Here is a 13233-nt window from a genome sequence, read left to right on the forward strand (position 1 = left end):
TACTAGGATTGGTTAGGTTTGGTTTGTGGGGTTTGTATGTTAGCAACAGTGTTTGGGGGGTCGCAGGGGGGCGTCAGCCCCCCCGTTTAGTTCACGATGAAGGTAAGGACATGGCTTGTAGGTCAGGTTAGGAGGGGAATTTTGAGTTAGTTGTCCATTTTTCTCGCACATTTCCGACATCCATGACCAGAGGGTTCCTAGTATGTAGATTGTTGGGACAAGCAGTTACAAAACTAGTGAATTTAATATTTTATTCCGTGATCATTCCCGCGAAAAAGAGCAGATTTTCCTACTTAGTTTCCAACTTTCCCGATAGATAGAGCCCGTGTCATCCCAGTCTAAGAAACCTTCGGTTTTACAATTTAATACTGGTTTTACAATTTAATACTGTCCCGTCAATCTACATATTTACCCCTTCGTTAAGTTTGTAGTTTTTAAGGACACGTCATGTAATCATTCCCGTAAAAAGAGCCGATTTCGGACTTTTTTTTACTCGATTTCAAGAAACATTCGGTTTTACAATTTAATACTGTCCCGTCAATCTACATTATTTAACAAATCATTCCCGTAAAAAAGAGCCGATTTCGGACTTTTTTACCTCGATTTTCGGCCGGTCAAAGGGCTGTCCCCATAAACGGCAGAGGCTCCCAATATTAGTTATCACATTGTAACTCACTTAATCGAGTAGATGTCTATCAATACAAGGGGTTTATATAAGATAGCGGCCACTGGTATGTATGGTGACGGCTTACTAAGAATACGGCAGTGTAAGGAGGGTCGCAGGGGGGCATTAGCCCCACCACCCGTTAGGCAAGTAGGTAATGGCACTGCTTGTAGGTCAGGTTAGCATGGGCAAAGTTTAAGTTAGTTGGTGTCCATATTTTATGCTCGCTGGAGGAACTGGCCGCTAATATACAAAAGCACCAAATACAATATTTAGAACCCCATATGCTATTGTCGGCAGCCACGATTTAAAATTTAAGTGCTACTTATAAATGGTAGAAGTAAGGGACAGTGACAATGCCTTAGCAGGACTATATCCTAGAGACTGACTATATATCCATAAAATCAGCACCCTAAATGCTCTCTCCAGTTATAGAAGACCCTTTTATGAATGTTTTCAGATGGTCCGACGTTCTACATAGGCTTCGGTGTTTTGAACGTTTTTTTTATGGTGATATCTGGTGGAATCTAAGTTTTTCAATATTAAACTTACCCGATAATCATGTAGCTGTCAACTCTGTTGCCCGACAGAATTCTACGGAAGGGATACGCCAGCGATCGCTATACAAGAGGGGGGTGTACTCACAAGCGCCACCTGTGGCCAGGTACTGCAGTACTTCTTGTTGACACCACCTCAATTTTTCCTCTGTCGTGCTTCCGGCAAGACGTTCATGGATACGCTTATAATTTTGGAGTCTTGTTCACGGTTTTTGGTGAAGTATTGCTCTAAGATTTCAGCTTTCGCTATTCAGGAAGTTTTATTATTAGCTTAGCTAGCTTTTGGAATTAATTTGATTAATTATGGTGACGAAGAGAGTATGAACTCTCTTTCACCTTTAAATGGCCGACCCTTCCCTTAGACGGAAGTGTTGGTGTCTAAGAGAGTATAGACTCTCTTTCTTAATTTTGCTTAACAAAAGTTATAGATTTATTTTATATCTCTCCGCCTTTTATAGGCCTCTTCGATTAACTTCCTTTTTTATAAACTTATTAAAATTAATTTTTATATTTGTTTATATTCGACCTTTCCTAATAGTAGGCGGTCTTTTCTTGTACCGAAGTTAATTAACATTGAGCCCGTCATTTCGGTTTTACCTGTTAACATATTATGCTATTTTATTGTTTTTGAAAGAATTTCTTTGATAGTCTCGTACTGTTTTCAAAGTTGAACTAACGTTTTGTTTTGTCTCTGCAGTTGTTGACGTTCAGAACGTTCAACTTGCGCTCTATCGTTACGATAGAGAGAGAATTTTCACGGTGTCACGTTGCAGTAAGAGTAACCGTTTCTAACGTTTTGTTCATTCTTTCTTAGCTTAATGGTTTTAATTCTAATAAAGGAACTTTTTATTTGGGAAATATTTCAGTTTTTTTCCTTTAACAATAATATGTTTTAACGATATATATGATTGGGCTCTTCTCTCAGGTTCTAAGTCAAGAGAGAGAGAGAGAGAGAGAGAGATAGAGACGGAGGGAGAGAGAGCTGGATAAACGTTTCGTTCAAGCGAGTAACGTTGTTATCGTTTTTGCTCTTCTCCCTAGTCTCTTTAGGGGAAGAAGGTAAACGTTTCTAGAGTTTTATTCTTGTTCTCAAGCTTTATGCGGTGAGAGATTTTAAACGTAGTTTATTTGATCTAGTGTTTAGTCTCTTTCCAGCCACTGAATTATTTATCTTTCATTAGATTTTTCTGTTACATTGTAATTCTGTTTTCGCAATTACTGTACTAACTTTTAAGGAAGGATAGTATTGCGTGTTTCAGGTACAAACCACTTAAAGTTTCGAGTTCAGTGAAATAAGTGCAAACAGAAAATCAAAAGTGATAAGTGATTAGCGCAAAGTGTGTCAGTGTTGTGCGTGAGGGTACTTCTGTGCGTGCCAGTCGTCCTCCCAGTCCGGGACCTCTTGCAAGCTCCCAAGCCCAGGGGAAAAGCAATGTCGAAGGGCAAAAGGGTTCGGCAGGCCTTGATCGGCGCACAGAAGTATCCTCGGTGGTTGCGGGCGTGTCTTACAGAGACCGTCACTCCCACCCGCAGACGATTGAGCCCTTATTTTGCTCGTCTGCAGAAGAAATTTCGGGGAGAAAACGCTGGACTCAGGTCTCAAGACCTCTTAAACGTAAAGTCCAGACCTCTAGAGTTCAACAACCCGGATGCAGTCATTGAGTTAGCTCTGACTCTCCGCAGTCATCAGGTGACTGCACACCTCCTAAGAGAGGTAAGGCGATGCCTCAACAGACCTCATCTTCTGTTAAGGCTTTGCCTCAACAGACCTTATCGTCTGTTGATCCCAAGATGACTTTGCTGCAGTCCATGCAGTCGCAGCTTGCGGTCTTAATGCGTGAGTTTCAGGCTGAGAAGGTTACACCTCCTCCTGCGAGCGCTCCGCCTCACCGCAGTCCAGTCTGCCAGGCGTACGAAGTTGAGGTTCCTCAAGCTACCTTACCGCGTTCGGAGTTGCCAGTTACCAGCGTTGTGCAGCAACCTCAACCTTCCTTAAGGCAACCTCAACAATGGGAGCAGGAGTCTTATGCCTTGAGGCAAGATTTTCTTGCAGTTAGACCATCTTTGAGGCTACAACCTTTTGAGGTACGACAACCTCTACCATCCTTGAGGCAGCCACCTCAGCTCTCGCAGCTGCTACCTCAACTTTCCTCAAGGCGAGAGCCTCAACTCTTGAGGCTAGCTCCTCAGGAACCTCAACTCGTGAGACAGGAACTGCGTTCTGCGCAGCCGCTACCTCAACTCTCGCAGCTCACACCTCAAGAACCTCAACTCGTGAGTCAAGAGCCTCTCTCTGCGCAGCCACCTCAACCCTTGAGGCAAGCGCAACTCTTGAGGCAGGAACCTCATGCTATGAGTCAGCCACCTCAACGCATGCATCTGCCACTTTCTCCTCAACTTGAGCCTCTTCCCATTCAACTTTGAAATAACAAATGACAATAATAACACCTCATTACTTTCATAACTTGCATTTGTTATCATATACATGTATGCCTACACAAACATTATGATAATGGAGGTTATTCGTATTACTTATATAAAAAAATATATATATATTCCTTGCAATATATTTTTAACAAATCGCAAATATGGCAAAATATCTTCAAAACAAAAATGAATCATGAGTTATGAATGTAATGTAAATATTATGTTGATATTAAAACCCCATGCAACATGCATGAAGTATGCAGTGTTGCCAACAGGGCGAGTTTCCCTGTCCTGAGGTGAAGTAGATTATAGATCGTATATTTAGTGCAGCTTAATTCTACGATTATCATGCCGGCTATCAAATTCATCAACAAAACAGTCTAAATCAATTCCCTCGGCACGTGCACTTTCAATGGACAGTAATGCGATATTACTCAATCTAGCACTGGTCATGGAATTTCTGAGAAATGTTACACGCCATGCAACATGCTCTGCTTCTCTTACAGCATGCTCTACATACAGCATGATCTGCTACAGCATGCTCTGCATACAGCATGCTCTGCATACCTTACCGCATGCTTCTCAGTCACACATCTTTGGTTGTTGCCAACTCACTAGACTGTCAAGCAGTTTCATAGCGTTGCCTTCTAGTCTGCTGCTTTTGCACCAGTGAATCCCTCACTGAGAGGACTTAGCTTTTCTCGGATATGGTCCCTGTAGATGAGAAAGTTCTTTTCTCCCTCCTTCTGATATTCCCTTGAGGACTCTGTCATTTGGAGAGGAGCCTTTAGCTGCGTAGCCTCCTATGGACTTTTATTTAAGCATAACATGCTTCCAGGGAAGGTAATGGTTCCACTTCAGTCGCTAACCCCGTCTGTTACCACACCTGCTCCCATAGACCTTGAGCTGTGTTGCAAGACATGCAGTCCAAGCTTAGTCCTTGTTAGAGGATTTTTTTTGTTTACGGAGTCAGTGTGTCACTGGGAAGACGTTCAACAACCAGCAGAAGTGACTTGTTGTGACGCAGTGCGGCAACCTCAGCAACCCGATAAGGAGTTGTCTGTACGACCCAGACAGTCTAGACAGCTTCGGGTTGTCACTGTACTTCCTCGCTTCCCCATGGTTGACAGTTCACAGACTGTGCATCAGTACCATGATCTTGTGTCCGGCTCCGTCAGACGACTGGCTTTTAAGAGCTCCCACAAGTCGTCGCTGTCTGGAGATTCTCAGATGGACTATGGATCTGACCAAGGAACTGGGCCTCCTGGTCAATTTTGAGGAGTCTCAGCTCGTCCCATCCCAGACCATTGTCTACCTGGGTATGGATCTTCAGAGTCGAGCTTTTCGGGCTTTTCCGTCGGCCCCAAGGATCTTCCAAGCCCTAGAATGCATCCAGAGCATGCTGAGAAGGAACCGATGCTCAGTCAGGTAGTGGATGAGTCTAACAGGGACACTTTCATCGCTGGCCCTGTTCATCGTGTTAGGGAGACTCCACCTCCCCCCCCCTTCAGTATCATCTAGCTGCTCACTGGATAAAGGACATGACGCTAGAAACGGTCTCAGTTCCTGTTTCCGAAGAGAAAAGGTCTTCTCTCGCGTGGTGTAAGAACAGCTTTCTTCTCTAGGAAGTCTACATTTGGCTGTTCAGAAACCCGACCGCCGTCTCCTCTCGGACGCATCAGACACGGGCTGGAGTGCGACTTTGGACGGACAGGAATGCTCGGGAACATGGAATCAGGAGCAAAGGACACTTCACATCAATTACAAGGAGTTGTTGGCGGTTCTTCTGGCCTTGATAAACTTCAAGTCCCTCCAGCTTAACAAGGTGGTGGAGGTGGACTCTGACAACACCACAGCCCTGGCTTACATCTTCAAGCAGGGAGGGACTCTTTCGTGGAAGTTGTTCTAGATCGCAAGGGACCTCCTCATCTGGTCAAAAGATCGAAAGCTCACGCTGGTAACAAGGTTCATTCAGGGCGGTATGAATGTCATGGCAGATCGCCTCAGCCGGAAGGGTCAGGTCATCCCCACAGAGTGGACCCTTCACAAGAGTGTTTGCAGCAGACTTTGGGCCCTGTGGGGTCAGCCAACCATAGATCTGTTCGCTACCTCGATAACCTAGAGACTCCTGTTGTATTGTTCTCCGATTCCAGACCCAGCAGCAGTTCACGTGGATGCTTTTCTGCTGGATTGGTCCCATCTCGACCTGTATGCATTCCCGCCGTTCAAGATTGTCAACAGGGTACTTCAGAAATTCTCCTCTCGCAAAGGGACACGGCTGACGTGGGTTGGCTCCGCTCTGGCCCGCGAGAGAATGGTTCATAGAGGTACTGCAATGGCTGGTCGACATTCCCAGGACTCTTCCTCTAGGAGTGAACCTTCTACGTCAACCTCACGTAAAGAAGGTACACCCAAACCTCCACGCTCTTCGTCTGACTGCCTTCAGACTTTCGAAAGACTCTCAAAAGCTAGGGGCCTTTCGAAGGAGGCAGCCAGAGCGATTGCCAGAGCAAGGAGAACATCCACTCTCAGAATCTATCAGTCTCAAGGGGAAGTCTTCCGTAGCTGGTACAAGACCAATGCAGTTTCCTCAACCAGTACCACTGTAACCCAGATTGCTGACTTCCTGTTACATCTAAGGAAAGTAAGATCCCTTTCAGCTCCTACGATCAAGGGTTACAGAAGTATGTTGGCAGCGGTTTTCCGCCACAGAGGCTTGGATCTTTCCACCAACAAAGATCTACAGGACCTCCCTAGGTCTTTTGAGACCTCAAAGGAACGTCGGTTGTCCACTCCAGGCTGGAATCTAGACGTGGTCCTAAGGTTCCTTATGTCATCAAGATTTGAACCTCTCCAATCAGCCTCTTTTTAGGACCTCACATTAAAAACTCTTTTCCTCGTATGCTTGACAACAGCTAAAAGAGTAAGTGAGATCCACGCCTTCAGCAGGATCATTGTTTTCACATCTGAAACGGCTACATGTTCCTTGCAGCTCGGTTTTTGCTAAACGAGCTTCCTTCACGTCCTTGGCCTAAGTCGTTCGAGATCCCAAGCCTGTCCAACTTGGTGGGGAATGAACTGGAGAGAGTACTTTGCCCAGTTAGAGCTCTTAGGTACTATCTAAAAAGGTCTTAACCTTTACGAGGACAATCAGAAGCCTTATGGTGTGCTATCAAGAAACCTTCTTTTCCAAGTTCTAAGAACTCAGTTTCTTACTATTCAGGCTTCTGATTAGGGAAGCACATTCTCATCTGAAGGAAGAAGACCTTGCTTTGCTGAAGGTAAGGACACATGAAGTGGGAGCTGTGGCTACTTCAGTGGCCTTCAAACAGAACCGTTCTCTGCAGAGTGTTATGGATGCAACCTATTGTAGAAGCAAGTCAGTGTTCGCATCATTCTATCTCAAAGATGTCCAGTCTCTTTACGAGTACTGCTACACCCTGGGACCATTCGTAGCAACGAATGCAGTAGTAGGCGAGGGCTCAGCCACTACATTCCCATAATCCCATAACCTTTTAACCTTTCTCTTGAATACTTTTTATGGGTTGTACGGTCGGCTAAGAAGCCTTCCACATCCTTGTTGATTTGGCGGGTGGTCAATTCTTTCTTGAGAAGCGCCGAGGTTAAAGGTTGTGATGAGGTCCTTTAGTATGGGTTGCAGCCCTTGATACTTCAGCACCTTAGAGTTGTTCAGCCTCCTAAGAGGAACGCTGCGCTCAGTAAGGAAGACGAACTTATTTAAGGCAGAGTAATGGCTCAAGTCGACTTCCTTACCAGGTACTTGTAATTTCATTGTTATTTTGAATAACTGATAATATGAAATACGGGATACTTAGCTTCTTGATATACATGTACACTGGTTTTCACCCACCTCCCTGGGTGTGAATCAGCTACATGATTATCGGGTAAGTTTAATATTGAAAAATGTTATTTTCATTAGTAAAATAAATTTTTTAATATACTTACCCGATAATCATGTTTTAATTGACCCACCCTTCCTCCCCATAGAACCAGTGGACCGAGGAAAAATTGAGGTGGTGTCAACAAGAAGTACTGCAGTACCTGGCCACAGGTGGCGCTTGTGAGTACACCCCCCTCTTGTATAGCGATCGCTGGCGTATCCCTTCCGTAGAATTCTGTCGGGCAACAGAGTTGACAGCTACATGATTATCGGGTAAGTATATTCAAAAATTTATTTTACTAATGAAAATAACATATTTGTAAAACTGTATTAAGAATCTCAACAGTCATTTCCAACACCTTTTTTGTTACTTACACTCGCAGGTTATTATCTGTGTTAGTTCTCAAGTCAAATGGCCATCTCTTGGAGATTTACAACAGTATAGATTTGACTATACTGTATATGGAAAATCATTTGTATTGTTCATGATTACAGTAATACTATGCTATGCTTGTAACAGATGTTTCATAGTTATAACTGAAGATAAACTTAAAATATCTTAATTGCAGGAAGTGTCCCAAGGAGCATCACAGTTAATTATGGCAGGTAATCCCATTACGTGTCATGTGTTAGACACAGCAACAGGAAAGCCAGCAGCATCCATGAAGATTTCGTTGCATAGGCAGACCAAGGCTGGATGGCAGGAATTGGTTAGCAAGTAAGTAGAATACGTCTATTTGTAAGGATATGTTGCTTGACTGTGCGGTAAGATGTTTTTATACGGTAACTGTTTTTATTACCATATAATTTGTAGCTGGTTAATGGATTTATTATTATATGTACTGCATTGTGGTCATTTAATTTTTTTCTTAATGAAATACTAAGAAGTTAAAATTGTAACCCAAAAGAAATTGCTGTATAAGGTGAATTAAAGTAATTTTGCAGGATTATCTTCATAGCCCTATGCTTGCAAGTTCGTCTTGCCAACCTCATCCGTTTTTCACACGTAAAACACTTTCATATATTGTACACATACACAGTTACTCCTACGCTCACCTTCTTCTGAGAGCACACATTTACCTTCTAGAAGGCCAAAGATTTGAGAGTTTTGTGTATGCCAGCGCACCCTGGACATAATCGAAGAATTCACTAGATCACTTCGTGTGGGGTTCCCATGAATGTTTGAGAATGTAGCATATGCACTGGACCCCCACAGATATGTGTTCCGGGTATGTATCTCGTAGTGATCCTGCTAACCCACAATTCAGTAGATGGTCCCAGGAATTACAATAATATAGGAATACTGGGCACCAAGCCTTGTTTTGGCTCTGGGCAGGGGTACCAAACAAGCAGGCAAACCTCTGGTGGGATTTTTTCTATATGATCATTACTAGGGTTACAAGTTATTACATGATTAAGAAATCTGAGTCAGGTTATTAAAAGAGTAAACTAAGTAAATTATTTACAATAAATAAGTACTGTACAGTATTTAGTTTTTAAAGCAAAATAAAAAAAATTGTCTTAAAATGGTAAAAATATAAAGGTTGAAAACAGTTTGTTCCGGTGCAAATACAAAGCTTCGGCCTTTACATAGAGATAACAGCAAAGCTAGAGAACACGGCAGTTAAAAACTTTTATAATGAGGTGTAAACGGATGGCTGGTAATTACTTGGCCAGGAGTGGGAAGCCCCGCCCCTCTGCTTGCGCACTGAGTAGTCATCAGTGGGAACACGTTTTTCCACTGGCGAGAGATTTTTTGCAGATTTTTGCTTTCCAGCTTAATTTTCTTCTGTACTCTTGGACACTTATTCTCCGTAATGAAGGTACTGTAACAGCATCTGTAGACATTGTCCTTGGGTCAGAGACATGCTTAGTTCATTATTCATGTTGCATAAGATTTTTCATAATTCTGATCATCCTTTGCATTCAGATGTTCCCAGACAGTTCCATCCTGTTCGTAATACTAGGCATGCAGTTAATTCTAATAGTCAGGCCTTCTCCATCATGAGGTTCAATACCACACAGTATTCTAGAACTTTTATTCCAGCTGTGACCAAGTTGTGGAATAATCTTCTTAATCGGGTAGTTGAATCGGTAGAACTTCAAAAGTTTAAACTTGCAGCAAATTTTTTGTTGTTGAACAGGTGACATAAGTCATTTTATCTGTTTATATATGAAATATCTGTTTGATGATGTTACTGTTTTGAAAATATTTTGATTGTTCATTATTTCTTGTATCGTTTATTTATTGCCTTATTTACTTTCCTCACTGGGTTATTTTCCCTGTTGGAGCCCTTGGGCTTATAGCATCTTTTTTTTTCAACTAGGGTTGTAGCTTAGCTAGTGATAATAATAATAATAATAATAATAATAATAATAATAATAATAATAATAATAATAATGTCTCCTACAGCTTGAAAGGCTGGCCTAAGGTGAATGCAGGAATTTAACCTGTGCTGCCATTTAGTCAAACTTCTCTGAAGTTGGAAGGAACAAGCTTCCTCCCGAAGGAATACCGTATCCTTCTTTGGATACATGCACTTACGAGTATTATGCCTCCTAGCGAGTGCTGTTGAATCAGTGTTCCCTGACTGGATTGGAACTTGCGATCAGCTGGCTTTTTAGCGACTTGAACGTTCTTAGCAAGTGAGCATGCTCACCCCTGTGGAGACATGCTTAATGTTAACATGATACTGCTGCTAGAGAGTTATTGGGTTCTTTGACTGGCCAGACAGTACTACATTGGATCCTTCTCTCTGGTTACGACTCATTTTTCCTTTATCTACACATATATTGAATAGTCTGACCTATTCTTTACATATTATCCTGTCCTCATACACCTGACAACACTGAGATTACTAAACAATTATTCTTCACCAAAGGGGTTAACTACTGCACTGTAATTGTTCAGTGGCTACTTTCCTCTTGCTAAGGGTAGAAGAGTCTATTTAGCTATGGTAAGCAGCTCTTCTAGGAGAAAGACACTCCAAAATAAAACCATTTTTCTCTAGTCTTGGGTAGTGCCATAGCCTCTATACCATGGTCTTCCACTGTCTTGGGTTAAAGTTCTCTTGCTTGAGGGTACACTCAGGCACACTATTCTATCTAATTTCTCTTCTTCTCTTTTTTAATTTTTTTATAGTTTACATAGGAAATATTTATTTTAATGTTACTGTTCCTAAAATGTTTTAAGTTTCCTTTCCTCACTGGGCTATTTTTCCTGTTAGGGCCCCCTTGGCTTATAGCATCCTTTTTTTCCAACTAGGGTTGTAGCTTAGCAAGTAATAATAATAATAATAATAATTACTTTTGAAATTAATTTTCTATATGTACTTGCTCACATAATCATGTGCTCAAACTTTTTTTCTCAGACAAAGTAATTCATGTTTTTAGGTGATTATACATGTATTTATTTACTATATTAGATATAAATTATATTATCCTATTGGCTAAGTTCCCTAGTATTATTGGCAATTTGTGTGTAGGCCTATGAGGAACTATGGTACATTAACTAGTTAGTGTTAAAAATATTAAATTATAAACCTAACATCTCTTTATATTTCAGGGTTACAAACAGTGATGGGCGTGCTGGTCAGTTCCTTAGCCAGGAGGCCTTTACCAAAGGAATCTACAAGATGTATTTCGACACAGCGGACTACTTTAAGCAGCAGAATACAAAGGGGTTCTACCCTTATGTAGAGGTGAATATGAGATTTTATGTTCTAGGTTATAAGTAATATCTTGACTGAATTGTGCAAGGGCTGTAAAGGTAATACGTGAAACTTAACCCACTTAGTTATCCAAAGTATAACAATAAAGGAAGTTTTTCCACTTTCATCTGATGTGTATGGTCTAAATTTGTTTATACTTCCTTGAGGAACACCAGATATAACATTCACACTCATTATTATGTCCTTCAATAACAACTTTTTGCATGCTATTGCTGTACTTAAAAAGTGAATACCTGTCATCATCGTCATAATAGCTGTCATTTGATATAGTGTATTACTGTGTCAAAGACCTCAATGACTTCTCAAATGGGGAACTAGTCAAATTTTCAATATTAAACTTACCCGATAATCATGTAGCTGTCAACTCCGTTGCCCGACAGAATTCTACGGAAGGGATACGCCAGCGATCACTATACTAGAAGGGGGTGTACTCACCAGCGCCACCTGTGGCCAGGTACTGCAGTACTTCTTGTTGACACCACCTCAATTTTTCTTCTGTCGTGCTTCCGGCAAGACCTATATGGATACGCTTTTAATTTTGGAGTCTTGTTCACGGTTTTTGGTGAAGTATTGCTCTAAGATTTCAGCTTTCGCTATACTGGAAACTTGTCTATTAGCTTAGATAGCTTTTATTTTGATTTGATTAATGGTTAACGATCTTTTGCTTTAATTGGAATCCCCCTTGACTGTTCTTTGATTCAAGATGTCCGACCTTTCTCAAGCCCCTCCCCAAAGACGATGTAGGACTTGTATTAGGCGTATTCCGAAGGCCTCGGTTGATCCTCACACCGTTTGTTCCGACTGTAGGGGAAAATCCTGTCAGTTGGAAGATCGATGTGAGGAATGCGCCGGACTTTCGGAACTTGATTTTGTTCGATTCCTAAAGTATACCACTAAGTTAGAGAGAGAGAGAGAGTTAGGAGGAGTTCGGCTCGCTCTTCGCTTTATTCCTCACCCCATGATCCTCAACCTTTTCCTCCCCCTGTAGTGGCTACCCCCGAACCTACTTTTTGTGCTCAGCCTGATATGTCTGATGTTTTACGTGCCATTCAGGCTTTAGGTGATAAAGTGGAGTCGGTAGTGAGTGACCACAAGTTCCTCTTGGCGGACGTCAAGGAACTTAAAGTGAAAAGTGCAGTGGGAAGTGGTAGTGCCAGTGCTGTGCCGAGTGCTAGTGTCAGTGTCAGTGTTGTGCGTGAGGGTACTTCTGTGCGTGCCAGTCGTCCTCCCAGTCCGGGACCTCTTGCAAGCTCCCAAGCCCAGGGGAGAAGCAATGTCGAAGGGCAAAAGGGTTCGGCAGGCCTTGATCGGCGCACAGAAGTATCCTCGGTGGTTGCGGGCGTATCTTACGGAGATCGTCACTTCCACTCTCAGACGATTGAGCCTTTAATTTCCTCGTCTGCAGTAGAATTTTCGGGGAGAAAACGCTGGACTCAGGTCTCAAGACCTCTTAAACGTAAAGTCCAAACCTCACGAGTTCAACCCGGATGTAGTCATTGGGCTAGCTCTGACTCGCCGCAGTCATCAGGTGACTGCACACCTCCTAAGAGAGGTAAGGCGATGCCTCAACAGACCTCAACTTCTGTTAAGGCTTTGCCTCAACAGACCTCATCGTCTGTTGATCCCAAGATGGCTTTGCTGCAGTCCATGCAGTCGCAGCTTGCGGTCTTAATGCGTGAGTTTCAGGCAGAGAAGGTTACACCTCCTCCTGCGAGCGCTCCTCCTCCTCTCCGCAGTCCAGTCTGCCAGACGTACGAAGTTGAGGTTCCTCAAGCTACCTCCATGCGTGAGCTACCGCGTTGGGAGTTGCCAGTTACCAGAGTTGTGCAGCAACCTCCACCTTCCTTAAGGCAGGAATCTCTTACCACACTACAACCTCCTCAACAATGGGGACAGGAGTCTTATGCCTTACAACCTCCTCTTCCTTTGAGGCAAGAGTTTCTTGCAGTAAGA

At 42.7% G+C, this 13233-nt stretch overlaps 1 protein-coding gene across 1 annotated transcript in view; it reads left to right on the forward strand.

Annotated features, from left to right (window-relative positions):
• The window catches only part of LOC137616207 (5-hydroxyisourate hydrolase-like), a 32452-nt gene that overhangs the window by 1816 nt on the left and 17403 nt on the right, over positions 1-13233 (forward strand). The window contains exons 2-3 of the mRNA XM_068345844.1: positions 8119-8267; positions 11115-11250. Coding sequence (XP_068201945.1) covers positions 8119-8267; positions 11115-11250 — 285 coding nt within the window. The remainder of the gene's footprint in view (positions 1-8118; positions 8268-11114; positions 11251-13233) is intronic.

Source organism: Palaemon carinicauda, chromosome 22 (genome assembly GCF_036898095.1).
Source record: "Palaemon carinicauda isolate YSFRI2023 chromosome 22, ASM3689809v2, whole genome shotgun sequence".
Lineage (NCBI taxonomy): Eukaryota > Metazoa > Arthropoda > Malacostraca > Decapoda > Palaemonidae > Palaemon > Palaemon carinicauda.